This window comes from Mesoplodon bidens (assembly GCF_964165515.1).
Source record: "Mesoplodon bidens genome assembly, chromosome: 1".
NCBI classification, from domain to species: domain Eukaryota; kingdom Metazoa; phylum Chordata; class Mammalia; order Artiodactyla; family Ziphiidae; genus Mesoplodon; species Mesoplodon bidens.
Genome location: NC_138176.1, coordinates 213,779,158 through 213,795,139, shown reverse-complemented (window position 1 = coordinate 213,795,139; position 15,982 = coordinate 213,779,158). Strand labels below are relative to the sequence as shown.

Genomic DNA, 15,982 nt, shown 5'->3' with positions numbered 1-15,982 from the left:
AAGCCTGTGGAATTCTCCTCTGTTCCTGGTCTGTTTATGTGGTCATCTTGCCCTCTCTCAGAAGTATAGAGTGTGTGTTTGCTGTCTTCTCTACTTTCTAACAAAGCCTGGTCCTGGCATCCAAAGAGATGATGTTATAAACCACAGTTAACAGCCTAAAATGTTATCACTTCAAGAAGTGCTCATGCTTTGCCATCGTTAGTTTTAAACTGAATAAATTCTGGATGATGGAGCAGCAGAAATTGAAAAAGATTATTGGGCAGAGGAAAATGATAATGTTGAATCTTCCTATTGTTTTGAACTTATAATTGTTTGGGGGATTTTTTGTCTTCCTACATCCTACCTGGTATTTATATAAATGACAAATCTCTTAGGTTCTCAGTAATAACCACCTTTGGTATATATAAAATGAGAAATACATGAAGTAAACTTGTAAGATCATGTAAATTTTTTAAAAATTGGAAAAATAAAGCCATGAAAATTATAAGTGACTCTGATAACATTTTCACAGCAAATGTCCTAAATAATCATCATAGTCTATTTTCAAAGAATTAGAAATGGAAATTATTATGCTTTTAACTTTTCATTATTTATCTTCTACATAATACATCAAATGAATAAAGAAGTTATTTTTATATTGCTAACTCTATTTCACCTTATCACCATATTTTTTATTCTTATTTCCATCTACATAGTCTAGAAATGCAACAGAAAAAAACATTGGGAAAAACAAAGCAAAACAAAGCATAAAAATACTACATCCAGGCAAAGAGGGTAGCTTTACATTGGCTGATGCTTTGCACTGTTCTGGAGAAGTCCTGTCCCCCTGCTTCATGGATTGGTTATCAAGGAGAAGTTACAGATGAAAGACAATTGGGAAGCTGACAAAGTGTCAGCTCATTTTAAGGGGAGACTGAAGCATCTTTTATTTTGTTTGAAATAATGGTATTAGCACAATGCCAACTTTAGCTATAATTGATTTTTAAATGTAATAAAAAGCTCATTTAGACTTTAATTTTGAATTATAGAAACTAATTCTCCTAAAACAAATAATAGACAAACCATTGATTTGAATAGCAGACTAGAAAGAAATGAGTCTGATTCTATCAGCTGTAGAAAAGTCAGCCTCAAACTTCAGATGTATGTTTTGGCTAAAGACTAAATCCAGATACACTCAAAAAAATTCACAAATATTCACCCATACGATCAAGGAGAGGCATCTTCCTTAAAATAATTAACATTTCTCTTTTAGGTAAAGTTGAGGTAGACTTCTTGACCACAGAATTATTAGTACTGCTTCCTTCCATAAATATGAGCTAAATATACATTTAGTTTTTGACTAGAACATCCTGAGTTCTCATGTTTGATATTTTCTTTCAGATTATGCATCTGACTTTCATTTTCTTGAAAAATTATGTTTTTACCACTCTCTTGTTGAAATTGTTGATTGTTTTATGTAGGATCTTTTTTTGGAATTCAGGATAAGTACGGCAACTATATATAAAATGTGAATTATAAGCAATTGTACAAAGATATGACATTCAATTTTATGTAATAAAGATAAAAGACAGTCATAGTTAGATGGAAATGATCAAAGTCAGAAGACATGTCCATTCATTCCATTCAACAGAGCAAAGGTAGTATGAATGGACAACTGAGTTTACCAATGCTAAGCATGAGGAATTCATGCCCAATATCTAAAGCATGTGGGAAAGTCAAACTTCACCTGACCACTGTAACATACCTGGTGAGACTCCAAATTTTGTATAATCCCCTGCCAAATATACAGAATGGTATATTCAATCAATCACCACTAACTGAGGCATTCAATAAATATTTGTTCTGTTCCATCACACATAACGCTAGCTAAGAGTTTGAGTGTTACATGGAGCCTGCCATTAAGGGTTACTAAAGACTAGTCAATATTATAAATAACTATAATAACTCCAGCAGTCATGTCGGTATAAAGTGATGTGTCATAGATGAGCCTCAGATAACCTTATGTTAAGATCAGAGGAGGAAGAGATTTTTTTCCCCTTTAGCTGTTGTGGTATACATTGGGTGGGAAAGAGCATTTTAAGAAAGATGAGGAAGGGGTTCATGAAAAATTTAGCTCTGAATTCAGAGCTAATGAGGAGATAGAAAGACCCACTAAAAAGTGATGAAAGACTATTTATTCCCCAGAGATATACGCAGCCATCATGTGGCCATTACAACAATTTAAAGCAATGATAGAATTCACTTTTCTTTAGCCTTATCATTTTCTCACAGACAGGCAGAGCTAATAACTTGTCCTTGAAAATGAATCTCTTGATTTCTTTGATAAGAGACCTCAGCTCCAGAGAAAAATGGAACAATATGCCTCAGGCTATTGGGAAAGGAATAAATCATCTGCCGTTAACTTTCTGAAAATACAACTATACTTGTCAGGGTTTTCCAGAGAAACAGAACAAAAAGAATATATATACATATATATATATATATATGTATTTGTATATATGCATGGAAATCTATAAAGAGATTGATTATAAAGAATTGGCTCATGCATTACAGAGTCTGAGAAGTCCTAAGTTCTCAGTTGGCAAACTAGAGGTCTGGAAAGGTAGGAGAATGGATGGTATACTTCTAGTCCCAGTCCAAAGGTCTGAGGACCAGGAGAGCAAACGGTGTAAGTTCCGGTCTGAAAGCTGGCAAGTTCAAGACCCAAGAAGAGTCGATATCTCAGTTCAAAGGCAAGAAAACACTGATATCCCAGCTCAAGGCAATCTGGCAGAAAGAGTTCTTCTTACTCCAGGGAGCCTTTCTGTTCTATACAGGCCTTCAACTGATTGGATAAGAGCCACCCTAATGGAGGGTAATCTATTTCACTCAATCTACTGATCTGAATGTTAATCTCATCCAAAAACACATTCACAGGCACAACCAGAATAATGCTTGACTAAATATCTGAGAACCCCATGGCCAAGTCTAGTTGACACATAAAACTAATCACCACAGCAACATTCTCATAGTCACCAGCACAGCTTGTGAAAGTTCTCATTGTACCCGTCTTCTTTACTTTCTCAACTGTGTTTCAGGACCTCAATTGTATTGTAGACATGAATTTTAATGGAAAATCAGAAGCCAGTACAGACAAAAGTCCCATCAAAACTGACTATTGGCCTTTGCAAAGGAGGATGCTCTGTCTTGATTCATTCATTATGCTTGACATCTTACGTAATGCCTGGGATTGGTTACTCATCTCTCAGAATTCATATAATGTGAAGCATGAATTATTTTTATACAAAGGATTACTTACCTGAATGTTTGAACTTTGAATGACAGAATCTTGATACGCACTCAAACTAGAAATATACCCATAGCGAAGTGATATCCAGAGTTGTTTTTATTAACTTGGAAATTTTATGCTGTTTGAAAATTAGTTGAGAATAAAATAATTCAGTTATGGAATGAAAAATGTATCAATATTTATGCGATAGGGTCTGGCATAAACTTCCACTTAGGAAATTGTATGAATCTATGAACCTAGGTATGGCTATTTGGGTTCTCCTCTAGTTCAGGGATCTGATAACTCTCTAAGAAGTGCTCGGCCCTGTTCTTGTGGCTCTCTAGTCTACACTGAAAGGTCATAAAAACACACAGTCTCAACTGATTAGCTAGCCAACACTCACTTTAAGAACCAACACATTTCAATGATATTGCTAAGGGTGTGAGCTCTTCCAATGAGCTCTACAATGTGCTTTATTTAATACACTAGGAATAATTCTGTCTGCTTGTATGTATATGCAGAGTCTGGTTTGGCCTATTGAAGGACGGAGGTGTTTAGTTTGCCTTGGTAGGAAGAATACCTTCTCGATTGGAGCTGAAATTGAAATAGATAATATTTCATGTAACAAAAATAAGAGGCATGCACTTAGAACTCATTCCGACTGAGGAGCTGCAGCTTAGGCAGCACAGAATTGTGGTTGACTGAACTGAGTCTAGAGTTTGCATTCAAACCCCAGCTCTGTGTGACTTTGGGCAAATTATTTAAACTCTCTGGGCTTCAGTTTCCACTTTATAAAATGAAAATATTATTAATACAATAGTGAGTGTAAAACACTTAGAACAATGCCTGGCACATAGTGTCCCATAACTTGAAAATAAAATCCTTTTTAATATTTTCATGTCCGTGTTTTGGATTGCTTACGCTCCCATTCTCAGAAAGCGTATGGCACAGGAAGAGTTACATATTGAAAAGCTTCTCAGTGTTTTCAGGTCATACTATCCAAATTGTGAATTTAAGGTAAGATGATGTATATATTTTGGGAGAGAGATGAGAACATTCTAAAACTTTCAGAATGCTGAGAAAAAAATTTCACTGGTCTCATTCATAATGATACCATTAACAAGTAAGACGAACTCAACTCACTTGAAATCTGTTGGTTGCATGGCATAATGGAAAGGAAACAGATAGGGTTTTGAGTCATACTTGGCTTATGTCTTAGCCCTTCTACTTATTGTCAGACATGTTACCTTATCTCTCTGAGGCACGGTATCTCTCATCTTTAAAGCCATAATAAAAATGTTTAAGAATAAGGTGAGTTAGCACATATGGAAGTAATTAGCACAGTGCCCCATTCATTCTTTGTGCATTGTATATAATTTTCTGGAAATTAATAACTATTTATATTAAATCACAAAAGAAAAATATGCCCTCCTTCTTCAACATATATTTCTACAGAGTTACCTAAAGTAAACAAATCTCTAGTCACAGTTATTCCTGGGTTAGAGGATGCTATTACTTCTGGTTAGTTATGTTGATGGCCCAAAGCAAAGTGAAAGAACTCTGGGATAAAAATTGCTTTTGCATAGCTTGAAGTGTACAACTAGGTCAGAAAGTTCAGGTCTGATGAGAGCAGAAATTAATTTTTATCATGTGAAGGCAGAAAAGTTTCCTTTTGTCATTTTGCCCATTAAGTAGATGAGGGGATCCCGTTAAAAGTGAAAATGCAGAATACCTATGACAAAATCTGAATGGAAAGGAACCCTGACAAGAATCTAAATCTTAAAGCTAGAAGAGACCTCAGGGATCATACCAGCATATTCCCCTCCCAAAACAGAGAATGGAACCAACCATACTCATAGCATTTATTGACTGGACCGCTGATGTGCCACTTACTTATGTAATAGATCATTTTCCACTCTGATAATGAAAGCCTAGAGTAAACCATGCTCCCTTTCCCGAGTGTCAGGATGCTCAGAATCAATTCTTATGGCCAACACCAGCAACCGTATTGATGCTTGGTATTAACTCTTAGAAGGAGCTTACTTGTTTCTTCCATTTTCTTTTTTTCTGATTTCTCATTTTTATTTTATTCATCTTATGGCCTATATCATTGCTTAAGCACCTCTAATTCTTTCTGTTAAGAATTAATTTATAAGTAAAATTCAATTAACAATAACATGGTATCTCTTATTTTAATCCCTGACATACTGTTCTTTTTTTTTTTTCACATCTATCAACTTTGTGCTGTTCACCTTCCCTATGAGAGCTCCTTAAATGAAATAACTATCTCATGTACTCTGTTGTATTTCCTTCAGCATCTACTGTTGGACCCACAGTAGGTGTCTATTTTTTTCTATTACTTCAGAATGAATGAAAAAAATTAATGAGAATGATTTTAAATAAGTACCCATCCTAATATTAAGGCAAAAAAGGAAAACACATGGATTCACTTCCTCCTCAACAGTAGTCACGTCTGCTGCCAAAAAATTTGTTTGTCCATTCAGCAAAACTTATGGTCGCTACTTGTACACACTGTTCTAGCGCTTGGGAAATATCAGTGAGCAAAATAAAGATCCTTGCCCTCGAGGATCTTATATTCTAGTATAAGTATAGACAAACTATAATCAATACACATATTAATTCACCAAGTTATAAAGCAAGGTGGGAGGTGATAAGAGCTATGAGAAAGAGAAGATGTAGAACAGAGTAGAAGGGAGGGATTATGAGTGCCAGAGAGGTGGGGACCATTTTCAGTATTGAAAAAGTGGTCAAGATAAGTCATAAAATAGGTTTGAGAAAATACAAGAAGGAAGTGAGCCACCTAATACGTGGGGGAAGAGCATCTAAACAGAGCTACAACTTGAGGAGAGGACTGGTGTGTTAAAGAAACAGGGCAGGGAGAAAGGCAGGGGATATACCAGGCAGATTACCTAAGATTTGGTGGGCTATTTCAAGGACTGTGACTTTTCTGTAAGTGGAATGGAAAAACACTGAGGATTTTGAACAGAGGGATGACATGATCTGACTCATGTTTTATAAGTATAACTCTGATTGCTGAGGAGAGACTGTCAAGTGAAGCAAGATTATCTTTTGCAAATTTTCGAGGAGAGAAATGATGGTAGCTTGGACCGGTGTGGTCATAGGGTCATAGGGTGGCATGCAATCTCTGAATTCCAAATATATTTTGGAGGTGGAGCCTATAGATATTCTTGATGCTTGCATTTGGAATAGTATAGAAAGAGATGAATCAAAAATAACTCTGAGGCTTTTGGCCTGAGCAATTGGAAGGAATATCTGCCATCAGCTAAGATAGAAAGGCTTCAGATTGAGCAGAAATTCAAGTTTGGACATGTTGAGTTTCAGATTTTTATTATTTGCCATTACTATGAATCTTAAATTTAGGAAAGAGGTCTAGGCTGGAAGTATAAATTAGGAGATCATTTGCACTGATATTCTATTTAAACCTTGAAATTGACTGAAATCACCAATGAAATTAGTGTAGTTAGAGATGAGGACAAAGGACTACATTTTGGGGCCCTCCAAAACTGAGTCAGAAAGGAGAGACGAAACCAGCCAAGGAGACTGAGAAGAATAAGACATAAGGTAGGAGAAAAACCAGCAGTGTGTGCTCTACTGGAGCCACATGAAGAAAATGTGTGAAGGAGGAGTGAATGAGTTATTGTGACAAATGCTGGAAAGTTCTTTTTAAAAGTGAGACATGAATCCATCAAATTGCAGTTAGAGACCAGTTCCAATTATTTATAAATAATGAAAAAAATGAATAAGCATTCCGTTCAATTGAATTTAGCCCCTCAAACACATATCAAATGCTCAAATATCAAAAAGAAGTATAGGAAACATGGTGAAATGAAAATAGAACACACAGTTTTATTTTCTCTCTCACACTAGAATATTGTATCCCCTACTGCCTCTCACACTTTTTCTCCTGTTAATATCTGTGTATGATATGCCTTCCTTTAAGGAAGGTTTGAGAAGGCCGTCAGGGACTCCTCCAGCTCAAGTCCCTCCTCAGAGAAACCCATGGTTCCCAGGAGCAGACCTGCTTTCATATACTTGCCAGGCTCAACCACTGGCTGGGAGCAGCCTGCAGGAGGTATGGCATCAGCACAAACACAATGATGGAATTCAGAGAGCAGGTGGGGAACCTCAGTCAATTACACTGTAGTTCGCCTTCCATGAGGTGCATTCTCATAACCACCAGAGGTACCCTGGGACATCAATAAGGTCTTCTGTCTTTAAAACTTCCAATGATTTACCTAGTAATTGGTTTACAGCAAGAGCCAAATGTGTTCCACTGTCAGATGGCAATAGGGTAAATTTGTTTTTTTTTTAACTTTTTACTTTATATTGGAGTATAGCCAATTAACAATGTTGTGATAGTTTCAGGTGCACAGCAAAGGGACTTAGCCATACATATACATGTATCCATTCTCTCCCAAACTCCCCTCTCATCCAGGCTGCCACATAACATTGAGCAGAGTTCCCTGTGCCATACAGTAGGCCCTTGTTGGTTATCCATTTTAAATATAGCAGTGTGTACATGTCGATCCCAAACTCACTGACTATCCCTTCTCCCCATTTCCCCCGCCGGTAACCATAAGTTCATTCTCTAAGTCTGTGAGTCTGTTTCTGTTTTGTAAATAAGTTCATTTGTATCATTTCTTTTTAGATTCCGCATATAAGGGATATCACGATATTTCTCTTTCTCTGTCTGACTTACTTCACTCAGTATGAGAATCTCTAGGTCCCTCCATGTTGCTGTGAATGGCATTGTTTTCATTCTTTTTAATGGCTGAGTAATATTCCATTGTGTGTGTATGTGTGTGTGTGTGCGTGTGTGTGCGTGTGTGTGTACATACCACATCTTCTTTATGTATTCCTCTATCGAGGGGCATTTAGGTTGCTTCCATGTCTTGGCTATTGTAAACAGTGCTGCAATGAACATTGGGGTGCATGTATCCTTTTGGGCCATGTTTTTCTCCAGATATATGCCCAAGAGTGGGACTGCATGGTCACATAGTAGCTCTATTTGTAGTTTTTTAAGGAACCTCCATACTGTTCTCCATAGTGGCTGTACCAATTCACATTCCCAGCAACAGTGTAGGAGGGTTCCCTTCTCTCCACACCCTCTCCAGCATTTATTGTTTGTGGATTTTTTGATGATAGTCATTCTAACTGGTGTGAAGTGATACCTCATTGTAGTTTTGACTTGCATTTCTCTAATAATTAGTGATGTTGACCATCTTTTCATGTGCCTTTTGGCCATCTGTATGTCTTCTTTGGAGAATTGTCTGTCTAGGTCTTCTGCCCATTTTTTGATTGGGTTGTTTGTTTTGAGGATATTAAGCCTCATGAGCTGTTTGTAAATTTTGGAGACTAACCCATAGGGTAAATTTGGGTATACATTATTACAATAGACTTGGTTCTGCAAGTCTCTTTATTACAAAAGACTTTATTCTGAGGTCTCTGCCTCAAACAGCCTGCTCCAATTTCTGGCCTGAAGTTTGCAAACTAAATTTAAGTCATAACATAGCATATCTGCAATTCAATAATCATTACAATCACCAAAAGTCAAGGTCTAAGAGCAAACTGATGTCATCTAAGAACACCATGTACTCCAGTTTCTCCAGTTCCTGACTAGAGCAAAGAAGCTTGTGAAAACATGTAAGTGTCTGAAGAGTCATATAGCTTTACACTTAGAATATCTGAGAAAATTAGATAAATTGACTTTGGTTGAAAGACACAACTCTGTAGGTGCCTAATCACAATATAACAATAGGATATTATTATAAAGTAATATATTAATATAATATAAATTAACATAATTTTATAGTAATTATATATATTATAAACATCAGTATCAACACTTCTAAGCAATTTAAATTTATTTTTACTCATTTAATTTTCACAACACTATGATGTAGAAAAATTATAATCACCATTTGTACATGTGGAAACTCAGACACAAAGAGTTTAAGTGCCTTGCCTAAGATTCCACAGCAAATAAGTGCTAGAGTCAGATTTGAGCCCACGTACTCAGTCTTCAGAATCATGCTCTCAACCATCCACTGTACCTCTCCTGTACCTCCTCTGCCGATGCCGCTTTAGTAGTAACGTGGCATAATAGAGTCTCAATGAAATCCACAGAAATCATAAGCTCTGAACATACCATGGCTCCATCTTAATTGCAGGAAGAATTACATTAAACTCACAATTTATGCATTCAGCCAAGACCTGTAATTTCATCAATATGATCACGCTAATGGACAGGGTTTCTCAAACTGTAAGTTAATTCCCATTAGTGGGTCATGACTATTATTTTTTTAAATGAAGTAAAAGAGACTAGAAGACACCAGAAATCATTCAATGTAATAGAGGTGAAGTGTGTGTATGTGTGTATGTGTGTGCGTGTGTGCTGGTTTCAGAAATGATTTATTAACTAAAGTTTGCGGTTAAAAGAAAAAAAAATAAGTCTTTGTTCAAGGAGCCAACAAATCCTCTTTTAAGAAGGGTTAATTCTATTGCCTCCCTGTGGATCACTAGCAATAATGGCACTGGACAGTCAACACGTTTTAACCTTTTAAGGAGGAAAGCTTGGAGTTTCATCTGAACCAGATAGATTATACTCAGAAATGTAGCCGCCACCTAGCCTGTCTATGAGAAGGTAATAAGGTAGAATGTGGAGTCTTGAAAATTAACCCTTGGGAAATCCCAGGGGAATTAATGCCATTGGTTATTTAATCAGCCATCTCATTCTCTACCAACACAACCAAAAGACCATTCATCCTCACTAGAACACTTGACACTGGAAAAAGCAACTAAGTACCAAGGTTTGAGCTAGTTCCCACTCTTGTATTTAAGATTCCTTTTTCTGCCTGCTCAGTGCACGAGCCTGACATTTTTCTTTGTTCTTACGGGCATATATCTAGCTTCCTCCCACAGATCTCTTGCCTGGCAAGAACAGACTCTTAACATTATTTTCCCCCCACAAATGTCAAAAATGCATAAGCATGCAGTGCGTGCTGGGCTGTGGGTGACAAAGAGGGAAAGATCCAAGGCAGTCATAGGCAATATCAATTTCTTTCATGCAATTATGCATGGCCTTCACACTCCTAAGGGGGCCATAATTGTAAGAGGTGCCTCTTAGTTTATCCAAGCAGTCAGCTACATCTTACTGCATACCCACAGTGGTCAGAGCTTCATGTGGTGGATGGTGGGAATTACTGCCCTCACACTCCAGGAGCTTGCAATTCAGTGTAGAGACAAGGCAAACAGGTGTGATTAAAAGATATTACTCCATATTTCAAGAAAAAGAATTATTTTTCAAAAAATGTTCAAAATACAAATTACATTTTATTACAGATTCACAAGAATAAACGTTGTACACTTATAAAACATATAATTATCTATGTTTCCTTGAAATTTATTGAGATTTATGAGTTTTGAATAATAAATTTTTATTTATTATTTTTTGTTTTAGTCCGTCTGACTAAAGATGGCAAATGTTGACTTATGCAAACAAATAATAATAATCAATTTAAAATTAACATTTGCCATGGTAAAAAGAGCATGGACAGTGGTGGAAATGCGTCCAAGCAGCAGTTACTCTAGAAAAGGCATACAAGTGTAAATCACTGCTGAGATAAAAATGAAGGGATCTTCTATTATTTTTTTCCCCAGTTCTTCCAACCAAAGTCTCAATTGCAATCTTTCTCTTTGACCACTAAGAAACATTATAAAATCTGAAGTCCTGTGTACTTATGTCCATTTTAAGTATTTATAGTGAAAAAAATCACTATCACTCAAAGTTGTAATATCTAAAATGTGATTAATGCTTTTGCATTGATTTGCATTCTTATGGGATGCAGAACTTCATGCAGTAGGTGATACAGTCTGTAGCCTGAGATGAGAAACTTGCTCAAGTATTTTTGGCCAGTTCTTGAAGATATAAGACTAACACCCAAGTTTTCTCATTCCAAATTTAATCATCTCTACAGGAGGAGATAGAATGAACTCGTGATTTAATGTATAATTGTATGTATCCCATTATTCAACAATAAGCAGTTTTTTACAGATCATCAGAAATGCAAATTGTTTGAATCTGCAAAGAAATCCAGTCAGAAGAGCAAATACTATCATCTGATGCTACATTTATCATTTTCCTACAGTTAACACTCTACAACCAGATGCATCGCCTTCCAGAAGCCCTACATTATCCTCAGTATCAGTAACAGTTCTGGAAAACATCTCCCAGTCTCAAGGTATGACTTCTGTGTGTACGAGTGGAAGCTTGCTTCACCTGACCCTTTCTCACCAAGAAAACCTCACCAATTTAAAAAACAGCTTATTGAGGTATAATTTATACACAACAAAGCTGCACATCCTCAAAAGAGGGAGGGGACACGAGGAAACTTTTGGAGGTGATGACTCTGTCTATTATCTTGATTGTGGGGGTGGTTTCATGGGTATATGCATGTGTCCAAACTCATCAGATTGTATACGTTAACTCCCTACCGATCTTGAGTCATAAGACAGAACTCTTTCAGAATGAGATAAAATGTTTTCACTCCAAGACTCATACCTATAAATCACAGAGGCTCACCTAAACGGGGAGTGGGGAGGTGGGGGGGAGGATTGTGAGAATTGGCACACATTAACCAAAGGTGACTTTTTTTCTTTCTTAAAATAATAGGCACTGAGAATGCAAAAAATGCAAGCTCTTCTTCACCCAGCCCCTCCTATTCCAGTGAGTAATACGTGCATCTTCGTTCAAGGCAGTAGAACTGCAGAAAGTTTGAATGTTACCAATAAGGGAAGGGACTCAACTATAGACAGCCTTTTCTCAACTTTACTGAACCTGCAATCCCATTATAATCCTATATAATTGAAAGTTTCCTCCCATTGAGTCTGGTTTTAATAAACACACTTTGGGGATTTTTTTTTCTTACCTTAGTGCTAAGCAGCTACCACCAGGGGTCAAAGTGAATTGATGGGACTAATCTCTGATAAGCCAAAGTGCATGGGCAGAGATCTCCATAAAAATGAATTTTCACCTTTACAAAACTTTATCTTAATGTTAAAAATGGCCTTTTAAGAAAAGTTCCATTTTAGCAAAAACATATACATGTCAGCCACTGTTTATGCTAGGACTGAATAGAGAATATTCATTAATTTCCCTGAAAATTAAGAATAAGATGAATATATATGAAGCTGTGATGATAAAAGATTATCTTAGGTTTAGGTAAAGTCATTCCATTCAATAAGTCAGTATTGCCTTTACTGAGCTGCTGATTCATGCCATCTTCATTTTGGGAGGCACTAATGATCTCATGTAAGGTCTAATATGAACCCAGCAGAACTTACTTAAAACAAATATTTAACCATAACAGTGGAGTGTAACCCACCCTACAAATGAATCGCCTAGCTATTCTCAACCCCCCGGTAAATATAAGGAGTACATATGCCAGCAGATGAGAACACCTAACTAAATAGTAACTATAACATCTATATCTCTACTTATATCCCTATGACAGCTTTTTCCTTTCTTCACTCTTGTTTTAACCTGGGAAATGACCGTCAGAAAAGAAGGCAGATGCTAAAAGAAACAAACAGCAAAGCCCTTCTTTTAATGAGAACAGGAAAAACTCACCCTAGTTTACTGTAGCAACACCACTCCCCCAAGCAGACATTCACAAATACACACATGCTTATCTTTCTTGGACCATATTGTTCCACCATGATATCCATCTATATCCACTTATGTTATTGTATGCCTTTTTAGTCCTAAGATAATTTTACAGAAAGATATTAGTGATTTTTTTTAAGAAGCCAGCTTTATGAATAGAGCGTTTCCACTAGAACGAGAAGAGGATATATATTTATTTTTCTTCCAGTTTTATTGAGATATAATTGACATACAGCACTGCATAAGTTTTAGGTGTACAGCATAATGATTTGACTTACATACATCATGAAACTTATCACAATAAGTTAGTGAACATCCATCACCTCATATGGATACAAAATTAAAGACATAGAAAAATTTTTTTTCTTGTGATGAGAACTCTGGGGACTTGCTCTCCTAACAACTTTCCTATGTAACATACAACAGAGTTAATTCTATTTATCATGTTATACATTAAAACCCTAGTGCTTATTTATCTTATAATTGGAAGTTTGTGCCTTCTGACTGCCTTCATCCAAGCTATGTATTAGTAACTTCACTATAAAGTAGTAAAGAATATAAAGTGTGAATATGGTTCTGACCATAGGGGGCAGCTTCTGCCTGGCCAGTCTCCCATCTCCTCATTCCTTCAGTCACCAGGAAAGTGGGAACTGTCTTCCTTAGGTTTGGAGTTTTATTTCAGAAAGGCTACAAGACTGACATCAAGTGGATACATCAGAAATGACAACTAGGGCAAAACCCAGGAATCAGATAATTATCTTCTTTGCTTAAAAAAAAAACTTCTTTTAAATAGAATGATGTTTAAAGAAGAAAGGAAGCATACATGCTTTCCCTCAGTTCATGAACTATTTGTTGTGAAATTCAATAGCCACTCTAACTGACAATGTCTCCAATACTTTTTAGGTATTATTTTGCCTGTGGTTATTGCTTTGATTGCAATAACACTTTCAGTCTTTGCTTTGGTGGGTTTGTATCGAATGTGCTGGAAGACAGACCCAGGTAGGTAGCAGTGTTTTGTTTCATTTTGTTTTCCTAAAAGGAGAATATACATGCTCAGTCTAAACTTGAATTTAAACTCTTAAGAGGAGAGAGGAATCATACACAGAAACAAACTGCTGTATTGCTTGATCACAGAGGTAGAGGGAAAGGGGCATAGAAATCCATTGAATACTGGTGAAGGTAAGGAGTAGAAATTAGCTACTAATGGCAGATAATACCGAATATGGACACTTTTTTAAAATGAAAAAGCCCTAGTTTTGTGGGCGGTCAGGGGAATATGGTAGTAAAGAAGGCATAAAATGACATGCATTAGCTATAGCGAAGATTTGTTCCATTTCCACATAACAGAGAATAAAGGGAAGTATCGCTAAGAATTTCACTTTGGGACCCATAATTTCAAGAAGAGTGTTTTGTGACTTACGTCCCTCCTGGGAGGCATGGCTTCCTTCCTATGAAGGTGTCTTCCACAACTGTGTGTTCTGCTAATTGAATCAGTTCCTCAGGATTGAACCCTATTGCAATTTTTAGAGGGATTCTAGTCCAACAGTTCTTTATTATCCTCCTTAATCTCTCCATTAGCTTTGGAAAGTCTTTCTTCTTTCATTTAAAATGACACTGCCTTCTTTTACAGCCTCACTCTTTTTCTTCTTTTTGCTGCTTCATCTTCTTCTCCCTGCCTCTTGAATATTTATGATTCCCATAATGGCATTACATTTTAAAGCCTTTTTTAAAATAAACTTTTAAACCTTAGGATAGATTTAGATTTACAGAAAAGTTGTGAAGATAGGTAGAGAGTTCCCATCTGCCCTTATTATTAATATCTTACGTTAGTATGGTTTATTTGTCACAATTAATTGACCGAAATTGATACATTATTAACTAAAGTCCCGATTTTATTGAGATTTCTTTCAGTCTTTATTCAGTCTTTTTTCTGTTCCAGGAACTTGAGCTCTCTTTTTAGTTCATGCTTCCACTGAATCCCCCTCCAGTTCCCGGGAACTCACCTATGTTATCTTAAACTTCAATCTATCTTTCCATGTCAGACACCTTCCTGGTTGTATAATGTAGTGCCATGTATTCTGCTTCATCCATGTTATTCCTTCTCTTAGAATGTCCAGCCCACTGCTTAACTTTTATAACACACCTTAACTTTTATAACACACCTAATCTCCATCTTATCCGTATGGATCTAGTTTAAAAACAAACTTAATCCATATTTTTTGACACCCCATCTCTTTAAGCAGAGTGGAGTGTTCTATTACTTCTAATTCCACAGAATTTAATGATAGTATTCATCACACTATAATATAGTTACTTCTCTATAATCCTGTTCCCCCTGCAAGTCAAACATCTTATTCTGTCTAGGCTGCTGTAACAAAAATGCCATAGACTGGGTGGCTTAAACAACAAACATTTATTTCTCACAGTTCCCGAGGCTGAGAAGTTCAACCAACACACCATCAGATTTGACGTCTGATGAGTGCACTCTTCCTGGTTTTCAGATCTGCCTGCATCTTCTTGGGACGCAGAAGGGACAAGATAATTCTCTGGGGTCTCTTTTATAAGGGCACTAAGCCATTCCTAAGGACTCTGCCCTCATGACCTAATCACTTTCCAAAGGCCCAGCATCCTAATACCATCACATTGGGCATTAAGATTTAACATATGACTTTTGAGGGGACACAAACATTCAGTCCATAACTTCAGGCAACCCCTCCAAGTCACAAACTACATATGACTCACATGGCATTGTGCATAATAAATAGCAGAGAGAGACTGACGATACGCTTGTTGAGTTAAATTTTGTAATTTTCAGTAAAATAGAACCTTTCCTTTCCTCACTTTAATTCTAAACAGTTCACTAACAGAACTCTACCTAAGTCTCATATACTGTTAAAAAGTAAAAATGAATCATTTTTATGAGCCACACTCTTCTTTGTTTACCCCATGGACAATGTGCCCCCAGGACACTAATGAATGCTGTTCCTGAGGCCAATCCCTGACTGTGC

General features: G+C 36.6%; 2 protein-coding genes across 2 annotated transcripts in view; one reads left to right on the top strand and one right to left on the bottom strand.

Moving 5' to 3' along the window:
- DAPP1 (dual adaptor of phosphotyrosine and 3-phosphoinositides 1) overlaps positions 1 to 15,982 on the bottom strand; it is a 505,976-nt gene that overhangs the window by 10,645 nt on the left and 479,349 nt on the right. The window lies entirely within an intron of this gene.
- EMCN (endomucin) overlaps positions 1 to 15,982 on the top strand; it is a 102,571-nt gene that overhangs the window by 70,029 nt on the left and 16,560 nt on the right. The window contains exons 6-8 of the mRNA XM_081224673.1: positions 11,458 to 11,550; positions 11,982 to 12,035; positions 13,878 to 13,973. Of these exons, the coding sequence (XP_081080799.1) occupies positions 11,458 to 11,550; positions 11,982 to 12,035; positions 13,878 to 13,973 (243 nt within the window). The remainder of the gene's footprint in view (positions 1 to 11,457; positions 11,551 to 11,981; positions 12,036 to 13,877; positions 13,974 to 15,982) is intronic.